The sequence below is a fragment of the Ornithorhynchus anatinus genome, chromosome 21 (assembly GCF_004115215.2).
Source record: "Ornithorhynchus anatinus isolate Pmale09 chromosome 21, mOrnAna1.pri.v4, whole genome shotgun sequence".
Classification (NCBI taxonomy): Eukaryota; Metazoa; Chordata; class Mammalia; order Monotremata; family Ornithorhynchidae; genus Ornithorhynchus; species Ornithorhynchus anatinus.
Window position 1 is genome coordinate 21937127 of NC_041748.1, and position 18311 is coordinate 21955437.

The window sequence follows — 18311 nt, forward strand, 5'->3', positions numbered from 1 at the left end:
CACTCAGTACAGTGCTCTGCACCACCGTAGGTGCTCATTACATACCATGGTGTGACCGAGTGATGGATCGACCGGCCTAAATTCAGCCGCTTCTGTCTCCTCAAGTGCTCAGGACAGTGCTGTGCACCAGTGTAGGCATTCATGGTGTGACTGAGTGATGGATCGAGCAGCCGAAATTCAACCGCTCCTGTCTCTTTGCCCCCCGCCCGCCCTCCCCGAGGTAGTCAGGGGCCAGAAGGCCCAGTAAGTGTCCCAAAACAGGGCAACTGATCCACGGGGGAAACGTCGGCTCGACCCTATGCTACCGAAGTCCGGATGCTAAACGCACAGGTGACACGTGGATGGTGAAGGTTTTACCGATGGGACCCCCACCCCCAACACATACCGGGAGGGTGAGGGGCTGTCGCGTGACCTGGGGGCCACATGGGATCTATCTCCCTGTGCTCTGGTAAGTCACTACCCTACCATCCTCCCTTCTGGGGTGGCCACACGTCCCGTGCTTTATAGGAAGGCATGCTCTTTTGGCTCATTTTTGGTTAACAGTACCGAGCCTCGTGGTGATACACGGGAAGTGCTTTGTCTGGATTCTTAATAACCAGCAGACACCACACCCACCAGGGAAACATGTCTTGAGCTTCTGTTGTGCTTTCCTCAGTGTTCAGTACAGTTCAATAATAAATACTATCACCACCACCATCACCGCCACTGGCATTTTCACCACTAGAAGCTTAATAATAATAATTTTGGTATTTGTTAAGCTCTTACTATGTGCCAGGCACTGTAAAGGCAATGGGGAGTGGGGAGAGAGAGGGGATACTGTTAGGGATAGGAAATAGCACAGGCCTGGGAGTTGGAGGAGCTGGGTTCTAATTCCAGCTCTGGGAACTGCTTGCTGTGTGGCCTTGGGCAAGTCATTTAATTTCTCTGTGCCTCTGTTTCTTCAACAGGAATATGAGGATTAAATGCCTGTGCTCTCTTCTACTTAGTCTGTAAGCCTGTGAGGGCCTGTGTCTGACCTAATTAACTTGTACCTAGAACAGTGTTTGACACCTAGTAAGCGCTTCGCAAATACCATAAAAAAGGGACAAAAATGATTGAAAAGATGTACCTGGATGGGAGGTGGAATTTTAATTTAAAACAATATCTAAAATAGTTTTTCCAAGAAGAGAATTTTACCTTATTTCACGGTAAAACAACAAAAAAAGGCCCATCCCACATTTAGCAGCCCTGGGGTGGGAGTTTGAAGAATCTTTCCCTTAAAGTCTTCAAACATCTGTGGCCACCCAACTCCTGCGAGACCCTGGTGAGGAGAGTAAAGCATGCCTCCTCATCTATTTTTTTAAATGGTATTTGTTAAGCACTTACTATGTGCCAGGCACTGTACTAAGCGCTGGGATAGATATAAGCTAAGGGGGTTGGATACAGTCTCTTTCCCATATGGGGCTCACAATCACAATCCCCATTTTACAGATGACGGAATCGAGGCCCAGAGGAGTGAAGCGACTTGCTCTAGGTCACAGAGCAGACAAATAGCGGAGCCAGAATTAGAACCCAGGACCTTCTGACTGCCAAGCCCGTGCTCAATCCACTACGCCATGCTGCTTCCCACGTACAGACCTCTGCAGGGAGTAAGTGTCCATTAACGGTAGGTTTCAAAAATATCGATAGTAATAACAATAATAGCAATGATACTAATAATATTAGTAATAATAAATGGAAAAAGGACAGGGTGGAGGGCTGAGAAACTCGTGGTAGGCAAGGGAATGTGTCCATTTATTGTTATTCCTTCATTCCCTCAATAGTATTTATTGAGCGCTTACTATGTGCAGAACACTGTACTAAGCGCTTGCGGCAACAGATAGAGACAATCCCTGCCCAATGACGGGCTCAAAAACATGATGCCTTGTTATAGTGTGCTCTCCCAAGAACCTATTCATTCATTCATTCATTCATCCAATAGTATTTATTGAGCGCTTACTCTGTGCAGAGCACTGGACTAAGCGCTTGGAATGTACAAATCGGTAACAGATAGAGACAGTCCCTGCCCTTTGACGGGCTTACAGTCTAATCGGGGGAGCGGACAGACGAGAACAATAGCAATAAATAGAATCAAGGGGATGACTTAGCATTCTGCACACATTAAGTGCTCAATAATAATAATAACGGTATTTGTTAAGCGCTTACTATATGGCAGGCACGGGGTGGACACAAGCAAATCGGGTGGGATACAGTCCCTTGTCCCAGGTGGAGGGGGCCACAGTCTCCATCCCCATTTTCCAGAAGAGGTCACCGAGGCCCAGAGAAGTGACTTGCCCCAGATCACCCAGAGGGCAAGTAGTGGTGGTGGGATTAGAACCCATAACAATGTTGGTATTTGTTAAGCGCTTACTATGTGCAGACCACTCTTCCAAGCGCTGGGGGAGATACAGGGAATAATAATAATAATAATAGTGGTATTTGTTGAAGCGCTTATTCCGTGCAGGGCACTGTTCTAAGCACTGGGGGGGGATACAAGGGGATGGGGTGATCATGAACCCATGACCTTCTGACTCCCAGGGCCGGGCTCTAGCCACTGGGCCATGCTGCTTCTCCAGGGAATACGACTGGATGAGGGAAGGGTTAGGATGTTGGGCTGGAGCTTCACCCGGTAAATTGGTGGGTGCCTCCCCATTGGGGTTCCCCCGTGAAGCTCCGGTGACACCGTGCGGCCACCACTGGAAATGCCCAGTCCCCCCTCTCCTGCCCCACCCCACTTTTCTGCTGCCCTTCATCCTGCGGGTTTTCTCTCTGAAGAAGGACCTCCCTGAGACCCCCCCCCCACCCCCACCCCAGGCCAGCCGGGTTCTGTCCCCTAGGACTGGAGCCGGCCCGGTGGACCGAGCACGGACCTGGGTTCCAATCCCGGCTCCGCCAAGTGTCTGCCGTGTGACCTGGAGCAAGTCGCTTCACTTCTCTGGGCCTCGATTCCTTCATCTGTAAATGGGGGTGGCGAGTGTGAGCCCCACATGGGAAAGGGACTGTATCTAACCCCATCAGTGTGGGTTGCTTCTCTGGGCCTCAGTTACCTCATCTGGAAAATGGGGATTAAGACTGTGAGCTCCGTGTGGGACAGGGACTGCGTCTAATTGCTTGTAATAATGTTGACATTTGTTTGTTAAGCGCTTACTATGTGCAGAGCACTGTTCTAAGCGCTGGGGTAGATACAGGGTAATCAGGTTGTCCCACGTGAGGCTCACAGTTAATCCCCATTTGACAGATGAGGTCACTGAGGCGCAGAGAAGTGAAGTGACTTGCCCACAGTCACACAGCTGACAAGTGGCAGAGCTGGGAGTCGAACCCATGACCTCTGACTCCGAAGCCCAGGCTCTTTCCACTGAGCCACGCTGCTTCTCTGTATCCACACCTGTGCTTACTACAGTGCCTGGCACATAGTGAGCACTTAATTACCACAGTTATTATTTTTACCCCACCTGTAAAATGGGGATGAAGACCCTGAGCCCCACATAATAATAATGTTGGTATCTGTTAAGCGCTTACTGTGTGCAGAGCACTGTTCTAAGCGCTGGGGGTAATCAGATTGTCCCAAGTGAGGCTCACAGTCTTAATCCCCATTTTACAGATGAGGTCACTGAGGCACAGAGAAGTTCAGTAGCGTGGCTCAGTGGAAAGAGCCTGGGCTTGGGAGTCAGAGGCCATAGGTTCGAATCCCAGCTCTGCCACTTGTCAGCTGGGTGACTGTGGGCAAGTCACTTCACTTCTCTGTGCCTCACTTCCCTCATCTGTAAAATGGGGATTAACTGTGAGCCTTACGTGGGACAACCTGATGACCCTGGATCTACCCCAGCGCTTAGAACAGTGCTCTGCATATAGCAAGCGCTTAACAAATACCAACATGATTAAGTGACTTGCCCACAGTCACCCAGCTGACAAGCGGCAGAGTGGGGATTCGAACCTATGACCACTGACTCCCAAGCCCGTGCTCTTTCCACCGAGCCGCGCTGCTCCTCTGGGACAATCACGGACTGTGTCCAACCTGATTAGCTTCTACCTACCCTAGGGGACTAGTACAGTCTGTGGCACGGAGTGAGTGCTCAACAAACACCATTAAAAAAACCACAAAAGGATCTGGCAGTTCTTCTCTTTTTCTAGGCGCGCCACTCCGTCTCACGCGCCACTGCTCTTCCAAGAACCTCGCCGTGTTCCGACTGAGCTCTTTCTCCCAGTTGCCTGGGACTGCACTTCCAATTTCCACAGTCCCTGGTTCCAGACTGCCACAGCTTTTCCAAGTTCGGGCAGCTGGGCGACCCTTTCTCCCCCCACCAGTCTCCACCCTAGACGCAGCACAGGGATAATCACTGTGCGAGCCGTTAAGCGCTCGCTTCCCTGCCTCCCATCATCGTGCGTAAGCGCTGGGGTCGAGACAAAATAGTCACGTCGCGCACAGACTCCGACCTACCGGAAACTCAAATCTAAGTCACGGGGAAGGGAGAAGAGGCACCGAATCTCCATTTGACAGTTGGAAGCAACTGAGGCTCAGAGAAGTGACGTCACTTGCCCGAGGTCACGGGGCAGACCGGAGGGGGCCGGGGGTCAGGATTAGAACGCAGGCCCTCTGACTCTTCCCATTAGGTCACACCACTCCTTTTCTTTCTGTGGCTCTCACCTCTCCGCTTCAATCCCGCCAATCCTGATCAGTTTTAGTTCATTGCCTGGGGACGGCGGGCAGAGAGAACAGTGGCAATAGGGATGGTATTTAGTGTGCTCAGAGCACTGCACTAAACGCTTGGGAGAGGATAATACAACAATGTAACGGACACATACCCTTGCCGCAAGGAGCTTAGGGTCTAGAGAGCCGGCAAGGAAGGTGGAGTGAGCCGTTGGGCAACTTGAAGCCCACGGCAAGGAGCCCAAATGAGGGAACTGAGGCCCAGAAAAGTGAGGTTCATTCATTCATTCAATCGTATTTATTGAGCACTTACTGTGTGCAGAGCACTGTGTTAAGTGCTTGGAAAATACGATACAGCTATAAAGAGAGACAAACCCTGCCCATAGGTGACTTGCCCAAGGTCACACAGCAGACGAGTGATGGAGTCAGAAGTAGAACCCAGGCCCTGCTGACTACAGGGTGGAGGAAAGGTCTGGTCTCCCGGTCTGGAGTGGACCACCCCTCTCTCCCCACAACTTGCCGCACAGGGCAGATGCAAAAGGACCTGTTGCCTCAGTCCCTGCCCTGGAACCAGATAAGTCGCCCAGGGGAGGGCTGGGGGGCCGTAAAGACGGGCCACTCAGCCCCCCAACTCCTCCGCCTCACCCCCCGACGCTCTGAACGGCCGGATTGAGCGAGCGATGGGAAGGGGGAGGTCTGGGGGAGGGGGCTCTGCCCACACGTCAGAGAGTCTCCACCTCAAATCTGCTCTTCACGGGGCAAAATGGCCTTAATCTCCAGAACAAGTGGCCGCTATTCTGAACAGGTTCAGAGTCCCAGAAACAGATTCTTGTCTGGCCATCCCACATCCTGCTTATCACTCGATGACCTCACGGGAAGCCCTGTGGTCAGAAGAGATATGGATGTGCGAGGAAGGACAAGAATATTCCATTTCCTCCTGATGGCGATGAAGCCTCCCGCCTTGCCGCCCCCCACCCACGGCTTGCAGTTTACCGTTGAGGTGTGGAGAGAGCGGCTTTAAAACGCAGATGATGATGCGCTGACCTATCTAGTCGATCGATTGACCGACCCGCAGTATTTATGGAGCCCTGACTGTGTGCAGAGCACTGGGCTAAGCTCGTGGGCGAGTCCGGACAACAGAGTCAGGAGACCCCATCCCCTGCCCACGAGGAGCATCAATCTGGTCGCTAAAGCCAAAGAAGTCGTTTCTTTGGTCCCCGCATATAAACTTAAAAATGGACTTACATATTTCCTTTCCATAGCTTGAAAACAACCTTCGACCCTGTCAAGAAACAACCAGGCACACGAGTCAGGTGAAGTCCGGGTAACATCGGAGCCCGACAAAAACCCCCGTCTGAAGAAAAGGACTGATCGAAGAGTTCGGATTGTCACCCGGGCAGTGGGACATCTTGGGACAGACTCTGCTGAGTTTTAGGTACTTACCACTCGATAATCTTGTTCACGCCGGGGAAGTTTACATCTTCGTGAAGGACCTTGTACGCTCTTCCTACAAAAATAGAGGAAGTTAGAGCCTGAAATTCTATTGATGTGACAAGCTTTCATACTTCCACATTGAAAATCCTTTCTGGACCACAGGCTTCAATTTTGACCACGGGCTTTTGAAATCTCCAGCTCAATCTACCCCCATCTTGGAGATCTATCCTGGAGAACATACCAGAGGGTGCTCCTTGACCAGCTGCCTCTTCATTTCTCCCAACTTTCCCCTGAGAAATGGAACCTGGACTGTGTAGAACCTGATTAGCTTGTATCTACCCAGAGCTTAGTTGAGAAGCAGCAAGGTGTAGTAGATAGAGCACAGGCCTGGGAGTCGGAAGGCTATGGGTTCTAATTCCAGCTCCACCACTCGTCTGCTGTATGACCTCGGGCAGGAAATAATAATAATTATAGTATTTATTAAGTGTTTACTATGTGGCAGGTACTGTACTAAGCGCTGAGGTGGGTACAAGCACATCGGGTTGGACACAATCCCTGTCCCACATGGGGCTCACGGTCTCGATCCCCATTTTACAGATGAGGTAACTGAGGCCCAGGGAAAATGAAGTGATTTGCCCGAGGTTACACAGCTGACAAGTGGCGGAGCCGGGATTAGAACCCATGTCACTTCACTTCTCAAGGTCTCAGTTTATCAAATACGATTAAAAAGGAAAAGATAGACACAGAGAAGGAGAAGGAGGAGCGATGGCGAGGCAAGAAGGAAAGATCTCACTTATGATTCTTCCAAACCTGTTTCCATCAGGTGGAAACCCAGGTAGGATTCTGTCTTTGGGGAAAACAAAGCTTCCAATGTGGAGGTGGGTGTCGGGGGGTGGGGAAGGACACAACTTCCTTTTTCTGGCTTTCTGTTGTCCCCTTTCTGGACTGGGGATGAGGCTGCTCGCCAATTAGGCTATTAGGGCTATTAGGATATCCGGAGAGTCCCAGAAACCAGAGGCTTCTGATGAGTTCCTAGCCCTGAGAAGCCTGAAACTAGACTGTTTTCAGCCATCAGTTACAGAGAGAAAATGCAGCCATTACACTTCAGTTTAGCGCTACACCGCCAAAACGCTGGACTGTTCCCAAGATGAGAAGCAGCGTGGACTAGTGGGAAGAGTCTGGGCCTGGGGAGTCAGAGGATCTGGGTTGGAATCCCCGCTCTGCCACCTGTTTGCTGGGTGACCTGGGGCAAGTCGCTTTCACTTCTCTGGGCCTCAGTTGCTTCATCTGTAAAATGGGGATTCAATCCTACTCCCTCCTACTTGGACTGTGAGTCCCATGTGGGGACAGGGACTGTGTCCAACCTATCTTGTATCTACCCCGGTGCTTAGAACAGTGGTTGGCACATAGCAAGCCCTTAACAAGTACCACTAAAAAAAAAAAAATGCCCACCCGAACTTATCCTGTGGGATATCGATCCCCATCTGGGGAGACACCCATTGTTGAGCTGAGGGGCTTTCCCCGACCACTCCCCCGACCCCCCGAAACACACGCGGAAGAATTAACTGTCAATCTAAAGTTTTACCATCAAGAAAGTAGGTCCGGTACGAGGATTCTGGAAACAGCCCCCTTAGGTAGGTAATGGAGGACAGGATGATAGCTAAGATCTGCTTCACCACAAGCTGCGACTCCTCCCTGGTGATAATTTTGCTCGGGATTTTAATGTTTGTCCACTAGAATCAAAGTGCAGAGAATAAAGACTTGAAAAGAGCATTAGGAGTTCCAGGGCTGTACTAAGCGTTTGGGAGAGTAGAATGCAATAGAGCCATCAATCAGTCCATCCACCACTGGTATTTACTGAGCGCTTACTGCATGTGGAGGACTGTGCTACATGTAGAGGAGACGTGTGGCTCAGTGGAAAGAGCACGGGCTTTGGAGTCAGAGGTCATGGGTTCGAATCCCGGCTCGGCCACTTGTCAGCTGTGTGACTTTGAGCAAGTCACTTCACTTCTCGGTGCCTCAGATACCTCATCTGTAAAATGGGGATTAAGACTGTGAGCCCCACGTGGGACGACCTGATTCCCCTGTGTCTACCCCAGCGCTTAGAACAGTGCTCGGCACATAGTAAGTGCTTAACAAATACCAACATTAACATTATTATTACCAAGTGCTTGGGAGGGCCCGTGCGTGGCTTAGTGGCTGGAGCCCGGGCCTGGGAGTCAAAAGGACCTGGGTTCTAATCCCGGCTCCGCCACGTGTCTGCTTGTGTGACCTTGAGCACGTCAATTCACTTCTCTGGGCCTCAGTTACCTCATCTGCAAAATGGAGTTAAGAGTGTGAGCCCCCTGTGGGACAGGGACTCTGTCCAGTTTGGATCTACCCCGGTGCTTAGAACAGTGATTGGCACATAGTAAGCGCTTAACAAGTTATTGTAATAATTATTATTATTATGCAATCAATGTGATAGATGCAGTCCCTGTCCACAGGAAGCTTACAGTCTGCAGGGGGACGGACATTGAAATCAGCTACGCTTAGGGGAAGTGAGAGAGGTTCAGGATAGGTACATTAGGGTCATTCAAGCTTGGCAAAATGGGAGTGCTGGACTGCTAGTGGTAGTGGACAGGATAATGGTGATTGATCTAGTGGATGCAAAATTATCAGGTCAATTGGTCTCTGAAGACCAAACCGAGGCACTGCGACCATTTCTACCCTTTCTGGGCGAGGTGATATTGCACAGGCTTGCCACGGACCGGAATGTTTGCGGGGAGTAACTAACTAGAAAAGTTTTCATTGGATTTACCCCATTTATCTTATTTTTCTGAGCAGGGTGAAGTTGTTGAGCAGTGGCCATGATTTTTGGGCTTGGGTGGATGTCTATCAAGGTCTGCCTCTTCTGATTATGATCTGTGAAAAAAGAAAAAATGTGTTATTTGTCGCCGGCATGGTTTAGCGCTCTTTGGATTTTGCAGATGATGCTGGCAAGAAAGAACTCTATATGGGTGGGTTTGTCCAGGAGCGTCTCATGAGCCCGGGGCCAGAGGGCCTGACTGGAAGAGCCACAACCAAGAATGAGAAGGCAGAATTTTAGCCAAGCGGTCAAAATAGAAACAACTCCCCGGGCTGGCTAGTTTAGGCCACCAGCCTAAACCTGTGGACGACTGATCGAGTTTAGCCACACACCCAACAGATAGCTCTTGATGGTCTTCTTTCCACTCTGCTGCTGAATTCCTACTGACCACTGCTTAAAGCCCTCTGTGGGCTTTAGTTTCTCTATCACGGAAAAGACTTGTATTCTCTCTGTGGCATCTGGGGAATCTTTGAAAGTGAAAGAGAGCAGTGAGAGATAGCCTAAAATGAGTTATGATGGTTGTTTCTTCTATTTGACTTTTACCCAACATCTATTATTTGGACTTTATTTTCTCTGATGAGTCTCTCCCCTTATTTGTCTACAGTTGGTTCAGAGAGAAGAAGGTAGAGGGTGACCTACTTCTTTCAGACACCAATTTGAGGACCTGTTTCTTTGTTTTTTGATTTTTTTTCCTATTTGTTCAGCACTTACTTTGTGCCAGGCACTGAACTAAGTGCTGAGGTAGACCCAAGCTAATCAGGTTGGACACACTTCATGTCTCACGCGGGGGTCACCGTCTTGACCCCATTTTACGGATGCTCATTTTATGAGCATTGATACACTCATTTGTGTTCAAAGTGGTATATTTTTACACCGGCATTTGCTGTTCTTCTCTGCTCTCTCAGTATCTTGGAAGAACAAAATAAAACAATCTCTAAACTCTTCTCAAGTCCCCCTTTCAGTCAGTGGTATTGGTTGAGCATTTACCTTGTGCAGGGCAGAGTCCCTAGCCCCATACGGAGCTTCCAGACTAGAAGGGAAGACAGATATCAAAATAAATTGCACATGGATCTGTATGTGAGCGGTTAAGGAGTTCGCTCCCAAGAGAACAGGTGAAGGGAAGAGTGGGTGAAGAGGGTGAGGCAGTGAGAGGTAATTAGAGAAATCTTCTTGGAGATGGGATTTTTAGTTAGGCTTTGAAGGTGGGGAGGGTGATCGTCTGTCGGAATATGAAGGGAGATAGAGTTCCAGGCCAGAGGGAGGATGTGATAATAATAATAATAATGATGATGATGATGGTACTGACTAAGGGGTAGGTGGCGTGACAGACAAGAAGCTTATAACTTCTTGATTGCCCCAAATGATCTGAGAACAAGAGAAATAATTACGATGGTATTTGCTCAGCGCTGACTCTGTGCCAAGCAATGTACTAAGGGTTTGGGAGAAAAGATCCAACATAATCAGGTGTGGTACGGTTCCAGTTCCATTTGAAAAGGGAGGGGGAATGGGGATTTGATCCACGTTTAACAGTTATGAAAACGGAGGTCTAGCAAGACGAAATGAGTCACTCCACTTTGCAAAGCCCCTATGTGACAGAACTGGGATAATAATAATAATAATAATTGGGGTGTTTGTTAAGCACTTCCTGTGTGCCAGGCACTCTACTAATCGCTGAGGTGGATGCAAGCAAATCGGGCTGGACACGGTCCCTGCCCCCCAGCCGGCTAACTGTCTCAATCCTCATTTTCCAGATGAGATAACTGAGGCGCCGAGAAGTGCAGCGACTCACCCAAGGTCACACAGCAGACAAATGGCAGAGCCGGAATTAGAACCCACGACCTTCTGACTCCTAGGCCCGTGCTCTACCCACTACGCCATGCTGCTTCTCCTTCCCTCTGACTCCGAAATCAGTATTTTTCCCACTAGGCCTCGGCACTTCTCTGATTGCTTTTTTCCACTCGGCGTCCATCACATCCCTTGCCTCTCAGACCTGGCAAGGGAGTAGAGCTGGTTGAAAGGTTGGGTTAACAACGGCCACGAGGTGGGAGTAGAATCCTTTGGGGAGTCGGTGCTAATGAATTGATTGCAATTTTTGGGGGGGAGGCTGGAGGAAGAGGGTTCTTTGAAGATCTTGATAGTCGAATCCAAACTCGGCCTTCAGGCCACGATCCGAGTCCCGGATCCCGTGGGCATCAGATGCGCTTAGGGGAGACGGGTGACATGACACCCTCGTTAATATAATCAACATTAACTGAAGCCCTGAGAAGCAGTGTGGCCTAATAGAAAGCAAAGGGGGCTGTGGAACCAGTGGTTGTGGGTTCTAATCCCGAATCTGCCACTTCCCTGCTCTGTGACTATGGGCAGGTGGCTTAATTTCTTTTTCCTTCAAATTCTTCATCACCTCTTCCTCCTATTTATAACTGTGGGGCTGTGTCAACCATTTTATCCTGTGTCTTCCCCAGTAATTAGCTCCACACAGTCCTCTAATAATAACAATTATTATTCTGGTATTTGTTAAGCACTTACTGTGTGCCAGGCTTACTAAACGCTGGGATGGATACAAGCAAATCCATCCCTGTCCCACATGGGGCTCGCAGTCTCAATCCCCATTTTACAGATGAGGGAACTGAGGCCCAGGGAAGTGAAGTGACTTGCCCAAAGTCTCACAGAAGACAGACAGTAAGCTTGCTGTGGGCAGGGAATGTGTCGGTTTGTTTGTACTCTACCAAGTGCTAAGTATAGTGCTCTGCACACAGTAAGTGCTCAGTAAACCCCATTGAATGCTAATACAAAGGCTATTATTATTTTGAGAGGGATTTAGGGAATATTTCTATTATTTCTGTAATATAGTACTTGTCCAAGCCCCTAATACAGTGTTCTTCACTTGGTAAATTGTTATATTTGTGTGTACTTTCCCAAGGGCTTAGAACATTTTCCGTACATAGTAAGCGCTCAATAAATACAACGGGTTGATAAATATAGTCGACTGATTGATTTCACTTTGAATCTTAGGATGGAATTAGGGTTCACAAGAGAAGTGAATTGGGCTCCTTAGCAATTAAAGCAAGTAGCTTCCCAAAATGCTGGGTCGAAACAACACCAGCCGCAGAGGTTACGATGTATAAAGCCCAGAGTGTGTAGCTATGCCTGATGCGTACTTGATAAGAGGATCCCTGGTTCATAAGAAGGCTCATTTTCCCTGGAAAACCAACTGGAAAAAACAGGTGGTGGGAATTCTTTAATGGGAGAAAAATGAAGAAGTGTGATCTGGTGGAAAAGGCATTATTCCCGGTTTCACCGTTTACCTGCTTGTGTGACCTAGGGGCAAGTCACTTCACTTTCCTGGGCCTCAGTTCCCTCATCTGCAAAATGGGCCTTCAATCCCTGTTATCCCTCCTACTTAAACTGTGAGTCCCATGTGGACCCTGATTAACAGGGATCTACCCCAGCATGTCGTAAGCATTTAAATATAATAATTATTATTACATTGATCAAACTTCACTGGGTGGTGATCAATCACCTATGGATAGGAAATCACCTTGGTTTTACTTTTTAATAATGAAGTGGTCAGTGATTAATGAGAATTTCACCGAGTGGAAAGAGTGAAGGAAGATATGCAGAAAGGAGTAGGAAGAAAGGGTCAGGTGGGAACTTGGTCCTATTCCCCTTGGATTGTTGGTGTTCACTCTGCTGGGGTCACCTGTGACATAATAATGGTGGTATTTGTTCATCGCTTACCGTGTACCAAGCCCTGTCATTGGGGTGGATACAAGGAAATCAAATTGGACACAGTCCCTGAACCTTGTGGGGCTCACAGTCTCAATCCCCATTTTCCAGATGAGGGAACAGAGGCCCAGAGAAGTGAAGTGACTTGCCCGGGCTCACACAGCGGACAGGTGGCAGAGCCAGGATTAGAACCTGTGACCTTCTGACTTCTAGGCCCGTGCTCTATCCACTACGCCATGCTGACATCACACTTTGTTCAGGTTGTGCTGAGTGAACGACATTACATCCCCCCTCTAGACTGAAAGCTCATTAGTGTTCTTATCATGATTATGCTCTTTGTTTACATGCTTACTATGAACACACTTTTTAAGCACTGGAGTAAATACAAATTTATCAGGTTGGCCGTAGTTCGCGTTACACAGTCTAAGAATGGTGATCCGGGAATGTGTCTACCAACTCTGTTATTTTGTACTCTACCAAGTGCTTAGTAGGTGCTCTGCACACAGTAAGTGCTCAATAAATATGATTGTTTGATTAAAGATAAATGCAGCATCATCTCCAAAGTCATTTCCCCAGACTGTGTGTGCACACGGTGTGACATTGGATACCACTCCAATCATGTGAGCATTCACACACACAGCATATCACAATATCCTAACAAGCCATGCGGAATCAGAGGCCCCATTAGCCCCCCCCCCCCCCAGCCCGTTGACCACCAAATAGTAATTTTGGTATTTGTTAAGCGCTTATTATATACTAGGCGCTGAACTAAGTGCTGTACAAACATACCCGATCGGATACAGTCCCTGTCCCACCTGAGGCTCACAGTCTTAATCCCCACTTTCCAGATGAGGTGAGTGAGGCACCGAGAAGTGAAGTGACTTGACCAAAGTCGCCCAGCAGACAAGCGGCAGAGCCGGGATGAGAAGCCAGGTCCTTCTGACTCCCGGGCCCGAGCTCGATCCTCTAGGCCGTGCTGCTTCTTAAAGAGTGACAGGCGGGCGAGCGGATGCCAACTTTGAGGGCCTCCTACCATGTCCGTCTGGGTCCTGTCCGGTCCGATGCGGTCCGTTCCCTCCCGACGGCAGCCGCCTTCGGGTCCTCTAGGAGTCGCAGGAATGGGTTCCTCCGGCTTGCGGCCCGCAGGATGGCCTCTGACTCTCCTGCAGGTGTAAAGGAGGAAAAATGACGCTGTTCTCACCCAAGCACTTAGTACAGTGCTTTTATTGGCGCTCAGTAAAAACCACCGTGCCTCACCTTCCCCACCTTCCACGCTCGAGAAGAGAGAATAGTAGAGTCTGCTGGTTCTGCTTCCAGGCTCTGTCCACCAGAGCGACCGTTACCGTCTGTTATTGACAGCTCGTTCCCCTCACCCACTTTTCTTACAAAAGGACGGTTGGGGGGGGTGAAGGTCTGGACCAATAGGAGGCCGCACCCCAACCCCGGCCCTGCCCACTCGGTCCTCAGCCTCAACTGTCCAACTGTCCAAAAGTCCAACTGTCTTTTCCACAACGGACAAAATGGCTTCGGCGTTCCGCATTCCGCACTCGCATTCCTCCATCCCCCCAGTCAATCAATCGATTATTAGAGAAGCAGCACGGCCTAATGGCTAGAGTCCAGACCTGGGAGTCAGAAGGATCTGGGTTCTTATCCCGGCTCCGCCACTTGTCTGCTATGCGAACTTGGACAAGTCACTTCACTTCTCTGAGCTTCTGTTCCGTCATCTGTAAAATGGAGATGACGACTGTGAGCCCCACGTGGGACAGAGACCATGTCCAACCTGATTATTTTGTATCTACCAGCGTTTAGAATGGTGCTTGGCACATAGTAAATACTTAACTAAACCGTTATTATTATTATCATTATTAAGCTCATAAGCAATACTATTTATTGAGCTCTCACTATGTGCAGAGTGCTGTACTAAGCACTTGGGAAAGGACAGTACAGTAATCAATGCTATTTATTGACCCCCTGTGGATCTACCCGGGGCCCCAGCGGACTTGAGCTCCCTTTCCATGTTTCTTGAGAGCAGGGGCCCTATTTCTTCTCTCCCGACATGGGGAGAAAGTTGGGAAGCCACACCCCCAAATCTTTTCCATTAATAAAACTAAATTGAAGTACTTGTTGACCTTTTATTATGTGACAAACACAGTGCTAAGCACTGAAGTGCATAAAATGCAGTGAGATCACACAGTTCTTGTTGCATCTGGGGTTCACACTTTGAAGGGGGAGGGACCGGTATTGAATCCCCAACAATCCATCACATTTATTGAACACCTACCGTGGTGCAGAGGACTGTACTAAGCGCTTGGGAGAGTACAATACCACAGAGTCGGTAGACATGTTCCCTGCCCACAGAGAGCTCAGTCTAGAAGGGAGACTAACATTAAAATAAATATTTATTGTATGTGGACAAAAGTTTTGAAAGGCTGAAGGTGGGGTGAATAAAGGGAACAAATCCCCCATTTTGAGAGGTCATTAGCGCTTGGCAGATAGTAAGCGCTTAACAAATACCGTCATTATTATTAGTGGAAATGTGGGTTTAGTCGGGGAAGCCCTCTTGAAGGAGATGTGCTTTTAATAAGGATTTGAAAGTCGGGAGAGGGATGGTCTCTGATATTTTAAGGGGGAGGGAATATATCAGACCAAAGGGAGGGTGTGAGTAAGAAGTCAGCAGCGAAAGAGAGGAGATTGAGATACAGGGAGTAGGTCGACATTGGAGGAATGCAGTGAGCGGACTGGATTCATTCATTCAATCGTATTTATTGAGCACTTACTCTGTGCAGAGCACTGTACTAAGCACTTGGAAAGTACAATTCAGCAATAAAAAGAGAATCCCTGCCCACACCGGGCACTGAAGTAGGAAATCAGGTAGATAATGTAGGAAGAGGCAAGGGGATTGAATGATGGTAAGGAGTTTCTGTTTTATGCGGAGGTGGATGAAGATCCACTGTCCAGTTATTTGCTCATAATGATCTTACCATCTAAAATTGATGTGGGTCCAAAGACGAGAGGTCTCTGAATCCCCCTCCCCTGCATAATGGCTTGCTACTCACGAATAAGTATTTTCTTTTAAGTGGTAGTATTTTCTGGGAACACTGGGTGGAGATGGGATTATGGGGTGACCATTCGGGATCCCGTAGTTTGCAGTAGGGTTCTTCACGGAGAATTGTTATAAATTCTAACAGGATGGTGCACACCACCAGCCTTATGGTGGAAATAGTTGTCGATAGTGCTGGAGAGAGCTCCTAAATGGAGATTATTCCAAAGTTCCCCTAGAAGTTTTTTCTCTGTACAATTTTTGAGTTTCCTGATCTTTCCTACTCTGTGGAAGTACTGAAAGTAAAAATGGACTGAAGAGAGTCGGCAGGGAGAAATGGGAATCAGCGTAGCTAAGTGGAAAGAGCCCAGGCTTGGGAGTCAGAGGGTGTGGGTTCTAATCCCAGCTCTGTCACTTATCAGCTGTGTGATCTTGGGCAAGCTGCTTAACTTCTCTGTGCCTCAGTTACCTCATCTGACAAATGAGAGTCAGAAGGTCCTGGGTTCTAATCCTGAGTCTGCCACTTCTCTGCTGTGTGACCTTGATCAAGTCACTTCACTGCTCTGCGCCTTATTTCCCCCATCTAGAAAATGGGGATGGACACTTTGAGAACCACGTGGAACGGGGACCGTAAGCCCCATGAGGGACAACCTGACTACCTTGTATCTAACCCCAGAGCTTAGAACAGAGCTTGGCGCATAGTAAGTGCTTAACGAATACCATAATGATGATGATTATTAGGGAGAAAGAAGAGAGCTGAGCCTTGGAGAGATATGCTGACTGTAGAGAGAGCAGGAGCTGGGTTAGTGTTATAGACGGGGAGCACGGTGGGGGAGCGATAACAACCCCGTACGGTTTAGGTATTTTTGCAGGAGTACATGGATAGGTGACTGCCTGTCAGTCTGGCCAATTCATCCAATTGTTCATTGAGCTCTTACTGAGCACTGTACTAAGTGCTTGGGAGAGGATACTAGAACAAAAAAACAGACTCACTCTTGCCCACAACGAGCTTACAGTTTAGAGGGGAAGATTATCCTCTTCTGCCTTGATTACTGCTTCAGCCTCCTTGCTGACCTCCCTGCCTCCTCCCTCCTCCACTCCAGTCCATAATTCACCCTGCTGCCTGGATCATTTTCCTATATAAACGTTCAGGATATGTCACCCCGCTCCTCAAAAAACTCCAGCGGTTGCCCATCCACTTCCATATCAAACAAAAACTCCTCACTATTAATTTTAAAGCTCTCCATCCCCTTGCTCCCTCCTACCTCACCTGCTTCTCTCCTTCTCCCTCCCAGCCTGCACACTCCGCTCCTCTGGTGCCGCTCACTTTCTCACCGGGCCTCCATCTCGCCCGTCTCCCCGCCGACCCCTGGCCCACGTCCTGCCTCTGACCTGGAACACCCTCCCTCCTCAAATCCCACAGATGCAGACTCTCTCCGCCTTCAAAGCCTCACCAAAGGCCCACCTCCTCCAAGAGGTCTTCCCAGTCTAAGCCCCACTTTTCCTCATCTCCCACTTCCATCTGCGTCGTCTTGACTCGCTCTCTTTGCTCTTCCCCCACCCTCCCAGCCCCACAGCACTGATGTCCTTATCTGTCATTTTATTTATCCTTTTCTCTTCCCTCCCATCCCAGCCCCACGGCACTTATGTCCATTTCTGTCATTTTATTTACTTAGGTTGATGTCTGCCTCCCTGCCTCTAGACTGTGAGCTCTTTGTGGTCAGGGAATGTCACTTTACTTTTGGATTTTCCTCTCCCAAGCTCTTGGTCCAGTGTTCTGCACACAGTCAGCAGTCAATAAATACGAGTGAATGAATGAATGAATGAATGAATGAATGAATGAATGAATGAATGAATGAATGAATGAATGAAGTCTGTTTCCTGCTCTGGACTGTGAGCTCGTTGTGGACAGGGAATGTGTCTGTTTATTGTTGGATTGTCTGCTCCCGAGTGCTCAGTCTAGTGTTCTGCACACACGAAGTGCTCAATAAATATGACTGAATGAATGAAGTCTGTCTCTGCCTCTGGACTGTGAGCTCGTTGTGTGCATGAATCTGTCTGTTTATTGTGGTGCTGTCCTTTCCCGAGAGCTTAATACAGTGCTCTACACACTATCAGCTCTCAATAAATACGATTGAATGAATGAATGAATGAATGAATGAATGAATGAATGAATGAATGAATGAATGAAGCCTTTCTCCACCTCTGGACTGTGAGCTCGTTGTAGACAGGGAATGTGACTGTTTATCGTTGTGCGTCCTCTCACGAGAGCTTAGTACAGTGCTCTGCACCCAGGAAGCGCTCAATAAATGCGATCGAATGAATGGATGAAGGCCGTTTCCCCCTTTGGACTGTGAGCTCGTTGTGGGCAGGAAATGTGTCCGTTTATTGTGGTGCCATCCTCTCCCGAGCGCTTAGTACAGTGCTCTAATAATAATAATAATAATGTTGGTATTTGTTAAGCGCTTACTATGTGCAGAGCACTGTTCTAAGCGCTGGGGTAGATACAGGGTCATCAGATTGTCCCACGTGAGGCTCACAGTCAATCCCCATTTTACAGTTGAGGTAACCGAGGCACAGAGAAGTTAAGTGACTTG

General features: G+C 48.6%; 1 protein-coding gene across 3 annotated transcripts in view; it reads right to left on the reverse strand.

Annotated features, from left to right (window-relative positions):
- HORMAD2 (HORMA domain containing 2) overlaps positions 1-14150 on the reverse strand; it is a 34762-nt gene extending 20612 nt beyond the window's left edge. Inside the window, exons 1-6 of one of the 3 annotated variants that reach the window (XM_029049517.2) lie at positions 13932-14150; positions 13708-13837; positions 8901-9004; positions 7686-7833; positions 6110-6173; positions 5912-5948 (exon numbers count right to left, since the gene is read on the reverse strand). In XM_029049517.2, the coding sequence (XP_028905350.1) occupies positions 5912-5948; positions 6110-6173; positions 7686-7833; positions 8901-8951 (300 nt within the window). In that variant the 5' untranslated portion in view covers positions 8952-9004; positions 13708-13837; positions 13932-14150. The remainder of the gene's footprint in view (positions 1-5911; positions 5949-6109; positions 6174-7685; positions 7834-8900; positions 9005-13707; positions 13838-13931) is intronic. The other 2 variants (XM_039915097.1, XM_029049515.2) reach the window with 2 other exon arrangements.
- Between the last annotated feature and the right edge of the window lie 4161 nt (positions 14151-18311).